The sequence below is a fragment of the Cuculus canorus genome, chromosome 4, assembly GCF_017976375.1.
Source record: "Cuculus canorus isolate bCucCan1 chromosome 4, bCucCan1.pri, whole genome shotgun sequence".
Lineage (NCBI taxonomy): Eukaryota > Metazoa > Chordata > Aves > Cuculiformes > Cuculidae > Cuculus > Cuculus canorus.
Window position 1 is genome coordinate 74901679 of NC_071404.1, and position 18826 is coordinate 74920504.

At 39.2% G+C, this 18826-nt stretch overlaps 1 protein-coding gene across 5 annotated transcripts in view; it reads left to right on the forward strand.

Annotated features, from left to right (window-relative positions):
• The window catches only part of SEC24D (SEC24 homolog D, COPII coat complex component), a 67055-nt gene that overhangs the window by 5350 nt on the left and 42879 nt on the right, over positions 1-18826 (forward strand). Inside the window, exons 2-7 of one of the 5 annotated variants that reach the window (XM_054066315.1) lie at positions 1209-1302; positions 3725-3789; positions 11515-11703; positions 13640-13766; positions 15812-15960; positions 17976-18257. In XM_054066315.1, coding sequence (XP_053922290.1) covers positions 11559-11703; positions 13640-13766; positions 15812-15960; positions 17976-18257 — 703 coding nt within the window. In that variant the 5' untranslated portion in view covers positions 1209-1302; positions 3725-3789; positions 11515-11558. Of the gene's footprint in view, positions 1-1208; positions 1303-3724; positions 3790-8476; positions 8671-11514; positions 11704-13639; positions 13767-15404; positions 15583-15811; positions 15961-17975; positions 18258-18826 lie in introns of those variants that run through there. The other 4 variants (XM_054066314.1, XM_054066316.1, XM_054066317.1 and 1 more) reach the window with 4 other exon arrangements.

The window sequence follows — 18826 nt, forward strand, 5'->3', positions numbered from 1 at the left end:
AATTTATCTCTCTGTGAGTTCTGAGCTGATAGCATATGCAGTTAATAACAGGCATTGTTGTTTGCCAGGTGTGTTTGTTAGGTCACACTCCTAGCATTTATATACTGCTCATTAAGAAGACAATGTAAGTCAGCTGAAAATGTGAAGTTTGCTATGCCACTACCAGGAGGGTATTTCTCAGCACTTATGGTAGTGGGTATTGTCCTAGATGCTTGTAATCACTTTATCATTACAGCTTGAGGGTCTGCTGTGGAAAAAAAACAGGCAAAAGAAGCTGCTTTCCTCCAAAACACAGAAACAAAGTTGATATCTTTGAATATTACTGATTGATAACGCAATAAATAGAAAATCATGCAGAGTTTCCCTGTAACTCTACAATTCACCACATCAGGATGTAGATGAATGAAGATCTGCTCTCTAGGCGTATGTGTAGGTGGTGAGAAATCAGAGGCCCTCTGTAGCCAAAGACCTATCATGATTAAGTACAGTGAGTAAAAATGTATGGAAAACTTCAGCAAGGAGCCAAGAGTCTGGAGAAGAAAACTCTGATGTTTCTTTGGTGTTTGCCCTATCTGTTCCTACCACAGCCCCCCGGCCTCTCAAAAACTATCTAGAAGGTTTTTGAGATTCCAGGTCTGCAAAAGTGGCCCCGCTACAGCCCAGCTGCACACAACAGGAGCTTCCTTCCTTTCTTTCACTCCTGTGTATGGGCCAGGACATTTGGAAGTACAGGAGTCTCAAAGCACCCAAGGGGTCTTAGGAAAGGGGTCAGTAAGATATGGAAAGGTAAGGATTTCAGAATGTATCCAAGAATCAATATGCAAAATATCTACAAAGGCTCCACGAGATTTTGTTTTCAGGAAAAGTAAAACACGTTCGCTGCAAGAGTTTTGATCGTGGAGAAAATGCTCATGACACTGGAATACATACCTGGGATTTGTTAATGTTGAAGTAATGGTTTGGGATAGAATTCCTGTTTCCAGGTGTCATTCCACTGCTGGTTTTACTCATCACTGTTATTTAACAAGCAAGAACTAATTATATTTTGGGACTTGAGGAGGTTCTCTGGTGTCTAATTCCATTTCATTTTGATTCCCAGTAGATGAGATGACTACATTTTTGGCTTCAGTAGTTGGGAAAATTCTGCTAAATGATGCTAAACTAAAAAGAAAATGATTTATGTGGTATTTTCTTTCTGGTTTTGGCAGGGAAAAGCTGCAACCCATTCTTCTTAACAGAGCCTACAAGAATCAAAATTTATCTTCTGTGAAGAAGCTTTTGAGCCTTGAATGGAACATGTAGGTAAGTAGGTGTTCTATGTTCTTTACCTTGCTCTTTGAATTGTCATTTAAAGGTGGTTAAGCAACACAACACCTTTTATCTGTCTGTGTCTTAGACAACTTTTATGATCACTCCTCTTCTTAGTTTAAGAATGCAGTGCAAACATTTCTTGCCTCTGTATTAGGCTAAACAAATATACCATGCTAAACTCTCTTCCAGTGTTCTACAGTGAAATGCATCAAGAGTAACCATATAATATTCAGTTAGAAAACAGATTGTAATCATAGCTGAGCTATGAAATAGGCCCAATTAGTCTAAATCCTGAAAAGATGGTATAATGTTGAATTAAAGGTTGAAGAGATCTTGAAGATTTAACATTAGTCTGATGAATGCTCACCTGCATCAAATTTCATCTTTTAAATTTTGTTTCCTGGTAGCCAGCATAAAAGTGATTAACTCCCTTTGACTTGGTGCTTTTAGAGTGCTTTTAAAGAGCTCAATGCTTGGTGCTTTAAAAGAGCTCAATGAGTGACTACATGCGTGGCTGCAGTCCAGCATAAATATCAACTTTTTTTGCCCTGTAGTTTAAAGCAGGTATTTTTTTGTCATGTGAAAGGCTCATAAGATTGAATTTATTAGTACTGAAATCAAGGCCGGGAGAAGAAGAGGAGCAATTGAGTTAAAATACAGCATGGGTTCAGTGTTGGCCAGTCTGTTGGTGGTTCGAGCCACAGCATCTAGCAAAAGGATAGTGCATAAAAATTTGCTACGGGATCAGGTTACTTCTGCATAATGCTAACAGCATTGCTCCTTGCATGCTCTTTGCATCTGGATGGGTCTGTCTGGACATTTTAATCAGAGAAACAGTGAAAATAATGACAATACAACAAGGGTCTCCCTGCATGAAAGCTTACCCCCCATGCAGGTAACTGCATAGATTGAAAAGCAATCCAGATATCTTCATTTCTGGCTATATATATATATGGAATAAGAATTCAAGCTTGCCACTTTGATAACTAATTCCTTTCCAAATGGAACAGATTATATTAGAGAGGTCTGCCCTCCCAAACAACCTTGATGTTTAACTCCTGCTGGTCCTACATCCTTACCCGTTGCGCTGCATCTTCTTGCCAGGAACTAGTTTCCAGACTCTTCAGCTCCCTCTGTCCTCTGTACAGGCCTCAGCTTTTGGTGATAATCTGTTTATTTTTCCATGCTCGGGAAGATGATTTTTTTTTACTTCTGCATTAATGTTGATGTAAAGCAAAAGAACAGGGAATGTGGGTGTAAATAGCATAAACATATTTGCATCTGAAGTAATTTCAGAGTGATCTTGAAGAGCTGTTTTTCTTATGCAACAGATTCATTCAACAGTTATAAGTATCTGTCAGTACTAACAAATAGAAGCCAACTTATCTGCTTGTGATATCAACTGATCAGAGGAAGGAAATAATACCATGTGAGCTGCAGAAGATGATCAATTATATGGAACAAATATGACGTCTAACAGCAGGGCTATACTCACAGTGTGTTGAATGATCACTAGCACTGGCTGGAATACAACTAGACAAATGGAAAAAGCACACTAACTCATTCCTGGTCTTCCAATGAGAAAACTGATTAAATCAATCAAATAGCTAGTTTGCTACAAAGAGTTAACACAAACAGTTACTTCTTTTTTTAATGATCATAAGGTTATTTGAGCACTCTTCTATAGCAAGACTCTACTAACACATCAGAAATTTTATACATGAGCAGAAAATGTAAAATGAATGCCAACGAAAGTAAAGCTACTTTGGATGCTTTTGAATGTAAAAGTGAAATATATCTAAGTTCGAGAAATTCCATACATTCAGCTAGCAAACATGGAAGGGATCGTATAACTCTGCTGTCCTTTCTCAGACTGATGGCTTAATCTTTATCCATGGTGCTTTATATATCATACATTATTCATCAGATTACAATAAGAAGTTCTCATCTTTTTTTAAGTTACAGTTTGTTATGTAGCAGCGACAGCAGGGTAATCAAGACTTGGGTTTTCTCTTTAAGAACTGGTTGTGCAGTCCTCCACTCTCATGCACCTTCAAGGGTACTAAATTAATTAAAAAAAGATAATCAAAATTCCCCAACTGGAACATCACAGCAGTTTTCTCAGAACACTGTATCTATCTCCTGTAACTGTTCCAGATCCAGTTGCCAGAATTTTGATTTCATTAGAAAACCAAAATAGCAACAATCAGTGAGAGCAAGCAGAGGAGCCTCACAGTTTGCAGATACTGAAAAATCCAGAGGCTTGAATTAGCCAGAAAGCATTTTTTTAAAGAAAGCAGCTACAGTCAGTTTTCTGAAGCACATTCACTTTTGTCAGGTGTGACTTGCATAGCACTAACCACATGTAGACCACAAAGCATTTTATAATCATTTCTGTTTTACTGACTTTTAGGGAAAGAAAGTAGTTTTGGCTAATAAGAGAGCAACCTGAGGAGAAATCAGGACCTTGACCTTAAGGTAAGTGCTCTTTTCACAAGACCCAGAGTCTCGCCTAGCCAAATAATAGCATTAAATAGTCTTTCACTTGCATAATGTTTTTCTTCTCTAAATACAATGTTTTGTTTTGTAAATATGGTAGTAAACTTTACTAGCACTCCCCAAGGTAGATAATGAATGCCCTCTGTGGCATTTGATTTTTGTCCTCTGTTTGGGGGTGTTAGGGACCATGAAGACAAAAAGGTCTGTATTGCGGACTTGCCAGTTGGCAGTGATATTTAAATGGTTTGGGGCAGGGAAAGAGTCATGCACTCCCAGTCCTTCCTCTCCTCTGCAAGGCGTAACAAAATGTGGCCATTTTGAGGATGGAACAAAGCAGCTGTTCAAAAGCTACCAGCAACTGTACAAGTGTAACAAAATCACCCAGTTCTCAGCAGGGACTAGAGAGTAATATTTGATCTAAATGAATTTGCAGAGAATTCAGACAGAGAGACTATTATGAATTGGAATTAGATTTACACTCCTTCTTGCCTAAAAATATTTTGGGAACTTTAATGAGCATAAGGTGTTAGGACCTCTTTGTGTATGGCACACTGAAAGCAGCCGGAGAGGCAGAACAGCCTTTACCATCACTGTGGAGGTCAGTACTTAGCCAGAGGGAAAAGGGAGACTCGCTTAGATGACCTGTGTGTTCAGTGATCCCCGACTGCCCCTCTGAGTGGCCAGGCCCGATTTTGTTTTTTTCTGACTCACTGCCTGCTCAATTAGTGTCTGGTCTTGCAAAGAAAGGAAAAGCCCATAAGGCTTTAATAATTTAATAAAGAAATTCTTCCTTTATTATGGCTTCATTGCTGAGCTGAAACAGGATGAGGTGATAATAGACAGTCACTGTAGGAAGTGTCTATGAACACTAGGTACTTAAGAGAAAATATCTGTAGCAATGACTATGCTTAGAATTTTAACATGACTGTATTATTTTCCCTGCATAACAGCAGCTCTATTAGACTAATATTCTGAAGACCCTTCACTCTCTGCAATTTCATTTTATGTAGGGCAGTGTTTAAAAGGTGTATTCAAATAATATTTTCTGATTGCCACTGAGATTGTTTAATCAAAATATCAGTATTCACTTCTGTTGTACCCTGATTTATTCTTCTGTTGTGCTTAGCTTTCTATATGAGATGCAACTGTCACAACACTGATGTTTTTCTTCTTACAGTAATGTTCTGTTTCCTGAAACATGTTTCCTTTCTCTTCATGTAGCATTTTTTAATCTGAACTCACAGTCACATTATTTTTTTACAGAAACACTTACTCTCTTCAAAATCTGATTACTTCTTTTTTACCAAAGTCTTTCCTTTTTTTAAAAAACAAATACAAACTTTGTAAATATTAATTTATGGTTTGCTTGGAAAGTGCTATACACTAAACTGTAAACTGTTTCCCATAGACCTTAACTATACTGTAGACAAAACATTAAAGACTTTAGTAATTATCTGTAAGCAAGACAGGAAAAAAAGTAACATTTTTATGTAAACAGCTTTTAGGACCTTTTTAGACTGTGCAAAAGCAAACCTGTTGCTTTGTCTGCAAGATATACAAATGAAATCAAAAGGAGAAAAGCACAACAAAAAAAAGGCTTTTAAAACGTAGTTTGGAGTTTTATGAACTGTTCTTTGTGATGAAATAGTTTTTTCTTTAAAGAACATACGTGATATTGCCCATATCATGCCCCAGAAAATGGTTTATTTTGATTAAAAAAAAAATTCATATAGCACTGAACTGGAGATGTTTGCCTTGTTACAGCTGTGTGTTAACACAATCAATGTTAATTTCTACAAAACTTGTCATATAGCAATCATCGTGAAAAATACATGCCTGTAGCTCAAACACATCATTGTGTTCTGATTCTCCCTGGCAGCTTGTGCTAACGCCATATTTTAAGGACATCCTGTAATTGAAAAGGTTAGGTTAGGATTTAGGTTTCCCGGAATCACACATTATCTTAATGCAATGTGCCATAAGATAGAGACATGGAGTTCTTAACAGTTTGATTGTGAGGGGCCTTTATAGAACTCCAGTAGTAGCTGCAGGTAATGGATCAATCCCAAATTATTAGAATAATTTTAAAGATAATATTGATATCTGAAAGATTTACGTTAGCTTGCTACAGAGCCTGGATTGGTTCTGTATCCAATAATCTCCCCAAGCTGATGGACGATTGTGTGGGTTTTTTTGTCGCAGAACTAACAGAAAAAAAATTAGTGAGAATTTCAAAAATGAGATTTTAGAGGCAGGAGATTTGCTATTTTTTAATATAGGTGAAAATAAGCATTTACACTTAAAGAAATTCTTCTATTTACTTCACCAGTACTAACTCCAAATTAGGTCTGAAATACATGAGATCACATTAGTTTTCAGCAGCATTGCATAGGTACAACTTCAGGATAAACTGATTGTTAAGAATGGTAATTTAACCTACAAGATTTTCATTATTGATGATGATAGAGAAGAAACCAGTCTGATTCTCAGATTTTATGATACAGTTTAGTTAAAATGATTTAATTAAAATGAAGTCACAACAGTTTAACAATCTCTTTTTATTAAATTACTTTCCAGACCAAGAATGCACTTAAATCTTTAATGGTGTTTCCACATTTCTGAAATTGAAAACCTTAAATTACTTTTAATGTTATAGGTGGAAACTGTAGATAAATACTATTTGTAGCTTGAAAACATCCACATCATGACATTCTGCCTTCCATTTCACTGTTCCAAGCTAAACAACAATGGAAGCAAAGCTGCATCCTCAAAAAAAGAGACGTCTTGATCTATTTCCAGCACAGGCCTGAAACAAAGGAAGAACTGGCAATGCCATAGCTTCTCCTTGCTATCTTTTGCTGATCTCCTCTTTCAGTTTCACTAGAGCTGATTTCAGGGAGGAGAAATCTGATAGTATTCAGTGGCCAAGTAAGTGCATGGTTCTGCAGTGCTGAATTATCCACAGCTGTTTACTGTTAATAGCAATGAGCTAGACACAACAGCACTGGGGTGATGGCGACCCGCCTGTCTGCACAACAAAATGGGGAATGTCCAAACTTAAAGCTGTTATTTTCTTCAGTGGCATGGTATGTCAGAAGTATTTTGCGTAACTGCGACTAACTGTATGTATCCATATAAACAGCAAAAAAAAAGACAGGGGTAAAGGGTGTAACCACAGCACAGCAATGACTGAAGGCATTGGTTTGCATCCTGCTTATGAAACAGTCACTGATACTCTGCAGCAAACCCACATCCAGTTTAACTGATGTGTGTCACCTCCTGGACTAAATTTTCCATTCTGATTAGCGAGTTGTGAGAGACTTTGAAGGTTTTAGATTTTCGCAGACATACCCAACAGTATCAGCTCCAATAACATGCAGAAACCCAGGTTATATTATTGAGTGGTAAATGTAGCATTGGATAGCAAGAATGAAGACAGGTCGAGACTTGTTCTTGCCCACTTTGTGTTGCTTGCTGAGGCTTCTTGCAAGTCTTTCGTGTGAAGGGTGCCCCTCTGTACCTACACTTTGACCTCTCTTTCACAGGCTCTGGGTTTTTTTTCATAATTATTTTGTATAGTAATATATGTTTTGGACAGTCTGAGGCAGGTATTACTGAGATTTAGCGCTGTGTAAAACTGTTCACTACTTTCAGAAGCTTTATTAATGCTGTAGAACAAACACTCAAAGGATAAGAAAGCCTATGAAGCCTTGAATTCCAGACACAGATGAGTTACGAAGTTGTCTTTGAGTGATGACTTTTTTCTTGTTTCTAATCCTTTTTATCTTCTTAACACCACAATGTATATTTGCTTTTTGACTGGGAAGAACTGTGGCTTTACCACTGCATCTTTCTCACCTTATTCCAATGTTTCTACTTTGTTAATTGGGAAAACATTGATTCTAGCCTGTAACCAAGGTATTGATTTTAAATGCATTTGAACAGTAACTAAAACCAGGAGATGGAAATGAGTAAAGAACTGCCAGTCTTTTGAGGAGCAGCTGAGGGAACCAGGGCTGTTCAGCTTGGAGGAGACTGAGGGGCAATCTTACTGCTCTCTACAGCTGCCTAAAAGGAGCTTGTAGTGAGGTGGGTGCTGGTCTCTTCTGCCAAGTAACAAGCGATAGGAGGAGAGGAAACGACTTCAAGTGGTGCCAAGGGAGGTTTAGATTGGATATTAGGAAAAGTTTCTTTGCAGAAAGAGTGATGAAGCCCTGGCAGAGGCTGCCCAGGGCAGAGGGGGAGCCTCCATCCCTGGAGGCGTTCAGAAAACCTGTAGATGTGGCACTTTGGGACAGGGTTTAGCAGGCACGGTGGGGTTGGGCTGAGGGTGGGGCTGGATGAGCTTAAAGATCTTTTCCAGCCTTACCGATTCTATGACCCGTATCATATTTTCCTCTAGATATTCAGGTGCAATAATTTTACGTATATAGCCACGGCTAAAAAAAAAAAAAAAAAAGTGTTTTTCAAGCCCATATGGGAAAAAGTATCCTATTTTTAGGGCATTTCTATGGTTTAATAAGAATTGCACGGCTAATGCAGAAAGAAAAGAGGATTCACGGGCGGCGTACACGGGTCTCTGCCCGCACGGCTCCCGCTTCTCCCTGGCGGCCGCCGCTCCCGCCCCCCATTGCCGCGGGGCTGAGGCGGGCGCTGCGCGTGCGCCGGGCGCGGCTCAGACGTGGCAGTGCCGGGGGAAGCGCGGGCCGGCAGGTAGCGGGGCGGCAGCTCGGGCGGCACCACCGCCGTCTGCACCAGCGGCTCCGGTTGTGGCAGTACCGGCAACTCCAGCGGTTCCGAGCTGTGGCAGCTCCGGCAGGAGAAGGAGGAGGAGGCGGGTGAGGGAGCTGCAGCCCTCAGGTAGGGCCGGCAGCCTTGCTCCAGGCGGGGAGCAGGGGCCCAGCAGCGAGACCTGTTGCTGCCTTACCCTGACTGGAAAAGCTTGGTTTGTGAGGAGAGAAATGTTAGCGATTGGCAGCTTTTGCACTGAATTGGACTGTAGTTAAGCTTATGCTTCCATAGGTTGTTAAAAATGTTGTTTTTATAGGGAAAAAACGTAATTAGCTCTATTCCTTTCTGTTTATAAGGGTGTGTGTATGCACTTCAAAGGTTATTTGGGGTTGAGGTTGCAGGGACAGCCCCTCTCTCCAGATGGTGGTCACTGTCTCTGAAGAAATACAGTTAATAGTTCTCCTTCTGTGAGCCCTGAACATGTCCCTGTGGTTTTGATTCATTTTTGATTCTGTTATCCTCCTTATACATGAGTGTAGTGGAGTTGTGCATCCCCATAGAAGGTGAGCCCACATCCCTGGGGGCGTTTAAAAGGTGGGTAGATGAGGTGCTTGGGGTAATGATTTAGTAGTAGACAGGTACGGTCGGAGCTGATGATCTCTAGATGTCTTTTCTAACCTTATGTTTCTATGATTACTGCAGTAGAACTTTGCAGAGGTACAGTGATCCTCTGGGAAGAAGGTCTGACAACCTATTCTGTAATAGCAGTAAATTAAATTGTGGAGAAGTGCTGGTGTTAGCGTTGTTTCTTAGGCCATGGTGGGTAAGGTAAACTCAGATTCACAGAAATAGGGAGAGAAAGGTTTGTATGTTCTTCTATGTAATGACACTGGTAGTGAAGAAACCCAGGGGAAGGTCTGGAGTTAGCAGATCACTGATCTTCCTCATGCAATTTCCATAGTGGATATGTATGTCTCTTGGTGGAACCTGATCATTAAAAACTTAAGTGATCAATCTCTATATTGACATTTTGGGGCTTGCTTCCAGACTTTTTTCATCCTAGAATATACACGTACCTTGAGAAGGGATTAAATGTGCTCAGTGTTAAATAGAATCTGGAGCAGTGTTTGATAAACTTGTGTTATTGTGCTTCTGGGTAGAGTTCCTGTCTCTCTTGAGCACAGCCTCTGTGTGTTTGCACTGCCTGTGGGAAGTTTGACGTGGCAAGGGTGGTTTTGTGTGTGAGCGATCGAGTTGGGGAGGAAGTAGTTTCCCCTGGATGCCGTCGCAGCTGAAGGTGTCAGCTATTGCAGCTGCCTCAAAGTGCAAATCTCTTCCTTTATATGTAAATAAAAATATAGATGTGTCTGTGCCAGCGTGTGGGTGATTTAGTGCTGACTTATTGGTTTTTGCAGCAGCGAGAGCTCACGCTGCCACATCTTTTCTTGTGGGGGAGGGAAGAAAGTACAGCTGGCAGCACAAAGCCTCTCTCATTAAACATATTTTTTTCTTCTCCTCATGTTTACCTTGTTAACTAAGAAATAAAGGACAGTTTCCTAAGATTACCTATCGGAAGCATTGTCATACTGCAAGGGAGGAATGATCAGCTATGTTGAGGATTGTGGTTCATAAGATTGCACAGGCAACGTGTGAGGAGGGCTGTACCCAGCTCTGAGCCATTTCTTGTCTGATGTGGAAGATTACCAAAACTGTTGGGTTTTTTTTTCAGAAGTGTATGTTTAATGTGCGAAGTCTAGAGATGGATTTTCTGATAGGGATAGCTTTTCTCTTCTGACATGTGCCAGTGCACACATTTGTTGTGTTCTTGGAGCTGTGTGTAATTTGAGGTGCCTTTTGCTTCTGGGGCACAGTTCCTGCTTTACTCTCATCCTCTTTGCCTACTCAAAGATGACTCCATGGTTCAAGCCTAAGGATGTGAAGTATGGGTAGTTGGGAAAGCTGTTTCAAAGGAACACTTAACATTTAAAATGCTAGTTAATATCATGTATCTTTAGTTCTCTGAGAATGTTTGAGCTATGTACTTGCGACATAGTAAGTGGTCATTCAGGCTTTGGATCCTCATAATTTCCTTAAATAGATTTTATTTGGGCATCAAGAAGATTAGTGGTGTTCTGTTTCTGTCAAATTCAATATGAAGTCAAAATAAAAAATTCCATCTTACAGGGAAAAGAGGAAGCCAGCTATCAAATTGTACACCTTGCAACAATAACTTTCCAAATCCCTTGGTGGCAAGAGCACTGTATCTGAAAACCAGTCTTATGAAATACACTAATCTGGTTTAGTAACGCAGAACTCTAAAGATGTACTAGGTCTAAAAATGATGGCAATTAGACAACTACTCTTTCCTGAAAGTTTCCTAAAAGTTTCTTTTATCCTGTTTGGCAAAATCTGACTGCAGGTGTTGCTTTTAATCAAAATATGGGGTTTGTTTTGTTTTGTTTTTTTTCCTGTCTTTAACGACAACAAAATCAAGATGAAAAGCTTAGGACAAAGATGCCTGGTAACAGCAAGGACAATGTATGGTACTGTTGAGGCCGTAGTGTCCTCAGAGAACAGCTTCTTATTTGTGGAATACCTGGTGCTCCATTTCGTTGCATTGTGGAGTCCTGTAGTCAAAAAGCTGCTCAGACCTGGGTCTGCAAGGCAGAAGACAGCAGGCAATGGGATCTCTCTCTCCTGCCTTCATTCTCTGTTTCGTCAGTATCAAAAGCAAAGAATCTTCCCTCACTTGCTTGGAATGGGGCTGAGGTAGAAGGTTTGATGGGAAGCTGGTGCCATGTTCAATACCTCCTCTGAAAAAAGGTGTGCTAGGACAGGAGAAGGATTTTCTGGAGGATTTTCATACTCTAGTCACTCTGCCCTTCCTTTTTTTCCCTCAAATGTATCTGTTGTCTTTTTGGGGAATGCAGCTCCTGGCCTTTTAAAACACAGGTGTAACTTTCTCTTTTGCAGATTCCTAAAAAGGACCTGATACTTGGAATGAGAATATTGCTATCATGAGTCAACAAGGTTATGTTGCAGCTCCTCCGTATTCCCAATCCCAGCCAGGAATAGGAGGGTTTTCTGCAGGCTTTGGACCACCTAATTCTTCACCTCATTATGGGCATTATGGGGACTCCTCATTCTCAGCACCTCAGCCAGGTAGGAATTTGACTTAAAATGTCTTTTCAGAGTCTACTTTTCTGTCAAGTCATTTTACATCTCTCTCTCACTTGTCAGCACAAAATGCTCGGTTTTACACTGCTTACTGCAACAGGATCATGCACTAGATTTGTCTGTGTTACTGTTGATGCTCAGATTTTGATGCAAGATGTGCATTAGTGAGTATCTGACCTTTGTGGGTGAATTCCATTGTCCCAGAAGCAATAAGCACCAATGCTTAATGCTGTATGATGAGTCATACCTAATACAGATGAATACAAAATGGATAGTTTCTGGGGACAGAGGAATGTTTCTTGACTTCTGCAAGTGGCTAGCATGCTCTCAGAAGTGGGATGGATTCTTTGCAATAGGACTTCTGTCTACTGAGTTCTTGCACACAAACTTACCTATGAGTATGAACTGGTGTTTTCCTACTTCAGCTTGCTTATTAGGTGGTCCGTTTGGATAATGCATGGTGAGTAGAGCCCATCTGCTCTCTAACCACTCTGGAGACAATTACCTTCTATAACGAAGGGCACCTGGGGTACTAGCAAATGACAGACAAAGGGAATATTTGCTTTATTTCTACCAGCATAATCATACTACAGATAATGTAATTGACATCCAATAGATAATCATGGCTTTCTTTGTTTCCCTTTTGCTTTTCAGGAATTTTAACTTACTGATACGTGATTTCAGATCTTTTGAGAACTATAATATATAAGTATATGGTGACTGAAGGTTAAAAAAATTTGAAAGCATAAAATTTAAGCCCATTTTTTTGTAAGTCATGTTTGTCTGATTCTGTAAAGTCAAGGTGGGCGTGCTAGACTAGTGAATTTGAGCTGTGGAAAATATCCGAAAAGTAAGGTTTCCTCTTCCCTCTGTAAGTCTGCCAATATACAGAGCCAAAACAGGGAGTCAGGAAGCTATCTCAATATTCTGCTGATATCACAGTGGAAAATTATTTAAACTAGTAAAGATATCTGAAGTAGTCTCTAAGGCGTTCATTAAAAATTTTAATAACATTCATATTATTATAAGCTACAGTAAATTTAGTATTTGAGCTGGTGGAGTAGGGTAATAACAGAACAAAGTATCCAGGTTTTTTTAGGTTTTTAAGATATGTTGTGGTGTCCTGGATTTCTGTGTTATCATGAAGACAGAAAAAAAATAATATTCTAGAATTTCTCTAAAAATTCTTAGTAAAGACAGCAGGAGTTATATTGCCTTAATCTGATGCTGATTACAGTCAGAGGATAGGACTGGTTCTGGTATTAGAATACTTGGGAAAAATACCTGTTTTGGTACCAAACAGATTTTTGATGTTAGAATAATTTAAAGGAAAATAGTTGAAGAAGTACAGATCGAAGAGCTGTTTATTCAACACTACTGTTTACATAAATTATAGTCTCTTCACAGTCACTGTTCTAGATCTGAATAAAGAGCCCTTTTCAACCTAGGCTTATAGGTTCTGCATATGGAGACTTTTTTAAAACGTTGTTGCAAGTTTTATTTCTGACCTTCTCTCTGAAAGCAAAGGGACCTCTTGCTTCTACCTGTAAAGATAACGGGATGACAATGTATTACCAGTATCCCAAATTGAATTGCAGTGTCTTGTCGGTTTGGTTTTGCTTCTCTCTGACTGTCCCTATTTTTTTCTGGAAAGTTACCAACTACTATTTTCTTCCTTTTTACTATCTGTTCTTTTTCATATCTACTTCTTTAGCTGACCAGAAATCTGTCCTTTCTTATGGAATCACAGAATGACTGAGGTTGGAAGGCACCTCTGGAGCTCATCTGGTTCAAGCCTCCTGCTCAAGCAGGGCCACCTACAGCCGGTATTCTTATCTCTAGAGCAGGGCTGTACACTTGTATTTCTTGCTGATCTTGTGCTTTCTTACAGGCTTCTTACATAGAAGTACTTCTTTTGCAGGTGTGTCGAAGTCAACCGTGCCCTTTGGATCTTCGGCTCCTGTTGGGCCTCCACCACCTGGTACACATCAGTTCAGCCAGACCAGCTTCCAAAATGGGCCCAGTACATCCAGGCAACAGCCACATAGGTGACTTTCAAGAATTAACATGTGGGATCTAAGATATTTGACCTCTGTTACTTCTCTTTGACTGCTTCACTGATGTTTAAGTATGGCATCCCTTTTATCTTCAGCAGTTCTGACTGATTCCAGTTCTGAACTGGATCTCTTAGTTTGATTCCCTGTGGCGGTAGACTGCCAGATTCATGCAGTGTGATCTGAAATCTCTTTAAGTTCTATTTTAGGGCAAGTCAGGTCTTTATCATGCATTGTTTGGGTTTTTTTTAATTATTCTTTCTTCTTGATCTTAGACTCATGGCTTCAAAGCAGCAGTAAGGTATTAAGTGCTGTTTGATAGAGCAGTTGCACTTTTTTTCGTTCACTTTCTGATGTCTTAATTATCCGTTGTGGTGATGTACCAAGAAGTTGCTACTTGCAAATTAATAGTTGCCAGCGAGCTTTGAGCAAAAGCTGATGCACATCTGCACATCTGTAGGTCTGCCCCATGCCTTGTCAAGGTGTCTTTGCTTCATTGTTGTGGGATCACGGCCAAGGCTCCACAGGGCATTTTAAAGACATTTTATAACACAGTTTTGTTGTACTTGCTCAGGTGGATGACTGCTGCTCTTTTGACTAGGTCTGAGATTGACTATGAAGAGTTTATTTGAAGTGCTGTTGTCCTGCCTCCAGAGCAAACAGGAAGAAGTGAAGGAGGCAGGTATGGGGAAGGGAGAAAATAGGGACAGTTGGAAGCTGTAAAAAAAAAAAAATCCTGGCAAAAAGATTGTATGAGAGGATGGCCACTTTATTACACAGTGGCTTTATTGCTGGTGCTTATAAAGAGTAAATATAATTAGCTTTTTTATTTAGTTCTGTCAAATGCTGATTATTTTGCTCACCTCTAAGGAGTGTGAAATTAGTTTGTGGACTTGACGCTGTTTAACAGCATTCTTGTTTCGGCTGGTTGAAGTCTTAATCTGCTTCTGTGCTTTTTAGTTGTTGTGCAGTAATTTGTGTTCAAATAGAGTCATGTATATGTTTTATTAGGCATCAAAATAGAGAAGCCATTTTGTTACCTGTGTGTTATCACCATGTAAAGGAGGACCCAAAAAGACTGGGTATCAGTTGTGAAAGACAGTGTATCAGTGTATAGGAAGAAGTGGTTGTCCTGTAGATGTAAAAGCAAAGTAAACAGAGTTGTCATGACCAACCTAGCAAAATATGGATTCTCTTTCCTAGGTTCCAGTCATTGCCTTGACAGCTGCCCATCTGCTGCCTTTTAGCTGATCTTGTTATTCCCAAATTACTGACAGTTGCTATTTTATGCTAGAAAATTTCCATAACAGAATTTCAAGGAAAGTTAATTTTATTTCTTTTGATACAGCTAGACTCCTCCTTCATTTTAGCAATGGTCATAGGAGAGTCACTGCAGATCTTCTTCGGGAGATAGCCAGAGATCTTGCTTTGCCAGATTGAAATAGTTTGTTAGAAAATATCTTCATGAGCCACATGTGTTACTTCTTTCTTTTCTTTAGTTGATTTTCTTTCATTCATGTTTTTCCGTATCTGATAATCACAAAGTGCTTTTTCCCTGCCTCCATCTTCTTTTTTTCCTCTTCTACAGGGAACTCCTTAACAGTTTCTCACTTCATTTTCCTGTCTTCACAGATTTTTCTCCTATTCTTCTTCACCCATACCCAGCAGGGAGTCTTCCTGTGTTCTCAATAAGCATGGAAAGGAGTGATGCGACATGTTTAGAAGCTTGTGTTTCTTAATCTTCTGGCTTTCATATAGTTCTCACCACTCTCTTTGTCATGACATGCTCACTCTTCTTTGTTTCTGCCAAGTACGCAGGCAAGCATGTACTGTCTTTTTTTTTTTTTTAAACTCATCCATTTTCTCTGTCTTCATGACTATTTTAAGTATTTTTCAAGTATATATTTTCTGAGCAGAATGTGAGCAAACCCTCATAAGTTTTTCCTAGTTGTTTCAGCACCACCCTTGAGAAGGTATAAGACTTTATTATGATTGGATGATGTAATTTTTTGCATAACTGCACTAATTTTTCCGTTTAGGTTTCAAGGCCCTCCACCTCCAAGCAATACGGGACCTTCCTATCCTCCCTACAGTCATCAATTGCAACCAGCCTACCCAAATACTGCATCAACTGCACCTGCAGCACAACTTGCTAACCAGCTGAACAGCATGCAGATAAATAGCTACGGTAATCAGTTTTATCTGCTCTAATTGACTTTTTCTCAGTTAAAGCTATTAAGACTGTTATAATTAGAAAGATATAGAACTTCTGTACAAACAGAAAATTAAATTTTTGACCACTGTGATTTACTCAGGTTCTTAGATTTTAGTTTTGATCTCATCCTATTCCCTAAATAAATACTCTTGGGTTAATTCTGAATTAAAGTTTGACGAAGCTTCCCTAAGAATCAGCTGTCATCATTTTTCAAGTTACTTGGTGATCCTGTCAGTACCAGCTGAGCAATGTGAGCAGTAATATGCAGACAAGGTTACATTTTTCTCAGCTTTTAGAGTTTCTCTCTGTTTGAAAATTTGTTATTATTTGTCTAAATCTTATAGTTTACTTTTCCATTTAAATGTATTTGCATCTGTTTTTAAGTTAAAACATCTCGAACCTAAGCCATGAGGTAAAGATATGATTATGTGATTCTTACAAGTGAATTACTTCCCACCACCAGTTTCCTATTTGGTTATATCTGATTTTCCTGAGTATCTCCTGGTTAAATTTACCACATTGTTTAAAAGGAGTGGAAGCTTGTTGGCATCTTGTTTTGCTGAGGCCAGTGTATTTTAGGAGGATTAATTTTTCAAATGAGGAACACTTTGATGGCTGGTGTCTTTGTAAGATAAGTGTAGAGGTGAACTTTTCAGTTCAGGCTGCACTGACACTCTGCCACTGTTCCTACCCTGCCTTTATGAGTTGTTGATTTGACTTGAATGAAACCTGCATAACTGCCATGGGTCTGACTCTTTGTACAATTCCTTCACATTACAAAAATCAATTTAGACTCATATTCAACCTTGAGGTACTGAACTGCAAGTGCACAATTAATTCTGACCTTTTTATGTGGGACAAAGTGTAGCCCAGCATCTCTAGAGCACTTCATATGTAGCAACTCATATTATTTAAAGCAATTTTTTTTCCTGTTTCATGCCTTCATTATATTGCCTTGAGCAATAATTATGTAAAATACAATGTTCTTACTTATTGTGTTACGTGCTGGAAGGCTGAGATACTCTTCAGACCACTGAAGATATGGTTTCTTTACAACTCTGCCTCGCTGTTGGGCTTTGTTCTTCTGATTTTTCCTTAGCTGTAAGTCGAAGTTGGTGTAACTTCACAGAGTGCTGAAACTCACAGCTTGTAAACTACTGGAGTCATGTTTGCTTGTACCAACCGAGAACCTGAGATTGTGTTTTGCATGTGAAATTTTTATTTCAGTTAAAGACAGAAGATGCATTTCAGTGTTTGTATATTAATGCTTTGGTCCTTTTGCTCCAAACCTTATTTTTGGTTATTTTTTTTAGCTTTCTTTACAATTATTTTGCCATAGATCTTTTGGGATAAATTTGACTAAAAACGCAGGTTTTGTAAAGTCATAAGTATTTGCAGATTGTAACTCTCAAAAAAAACCACCTCAAATCCCATGTCAGGGTCTTAACACACTTAATTCTAATTGGAATCTAGATCTTATAAACAACAGTCTTCCACTGGTGTGTACAGAATAATTCCCATACATTTCATCTTTTAGCATCAAAACCAGAAGATGGTTGTAAACCAGATAAAATGAATCTTATGTTGAACCTGTTATGGTGAAATGCAAATAGCAGACTTAACAAAACATGCTACATAAGAGAAATTGATTATTAAGCAAAAAGAATGTTGCTTCACATTCTGAAATTCAACATTATCTCAAAAGCATATAGTGTTTATGTGTTTTTTAATCAAGAATTGTCAAAGGCTGGCTTCCCTCTCTTTTTCCCCATCCATCCCAGCTGCAGGGTTTTATTGAAAATAAAAGAAATAATATTGAATGTCAATCAGTTCAGACTTAAACGATGAGGTCAGATCTGTTATGTGAACAGACATTCAGAATGCCCATAATGCAGTATTGTCAGTATTGCATGTGTGTTATAAATGCAAAAATAGAACACCTTCCTCACACAGTTAGTAGGTTATCATTTTTGACTCAGCTGACATAGTTTCTTGTTCAGGTCCTGGTACTACTCCAAGCCCTCGTATGTCTTCTGGGCATCCGGCATCTTTTCAGGGTCCACAGTCACCACCACCAACCCAGCAGCAAATGGCTTTACCACCTGGATCACAGATTCCTCCACCGGGGAATAATATTAATGGCCCTTGTGCTCAGCCATCGTTACCTCCTATGGCCAGACAAGATGGCACCCCTGGACCTGTGCCCCCAAATCCTAACTTGCAGCAGCTTTCAGGACAGCCTCCAGGGCCTGGGTATCATCCTCAGCAAGGTAAGGAGGGATGTTTATTATGTAATTGAAAACGAAACATGCATGGGGAGTCACTGGAGGAAATGTGACCATTCACAACTGATGTTCTGCTGACTTGGAAAAATGAAAATTTAATCCTCTTTTCATAGAATGGAAAGATTTGTATTGCCAGTCAGTGCTTTCAAATCAAGCTTTTGAGCTTTTGCTCAAAAGTTAGCACTCTGAGACTGTAACAAGAAAAAGTAGATTAATTTGGGTCAGGAACAGAATTATTTGGCTATTAATGGGTAAAGGCACGACACAAAGAAGTTAATTTCTTATACTCTGTAAAGGTACAGGTTGCTCTCTGTCTTCTAGTACTGTCTGTCAAGCTTTCAGAAATGCTTTTCTATAGCAGTAAGGAGTTGTAACTGAAAGCAATTGTTTTGCCTGATGTAGGTGAGAAAAACCTATTTTGACAACTAACAGGCCAGCTAACTAGACTAGTTTGCATTGCCTGATATTAGGGGAGAGTTTTAATCACTAATGTAATGGCCTGGTTTGAGTAGCTGTGTAATCTCTACTGGCTGGCCTCCTTGACATATCCATGA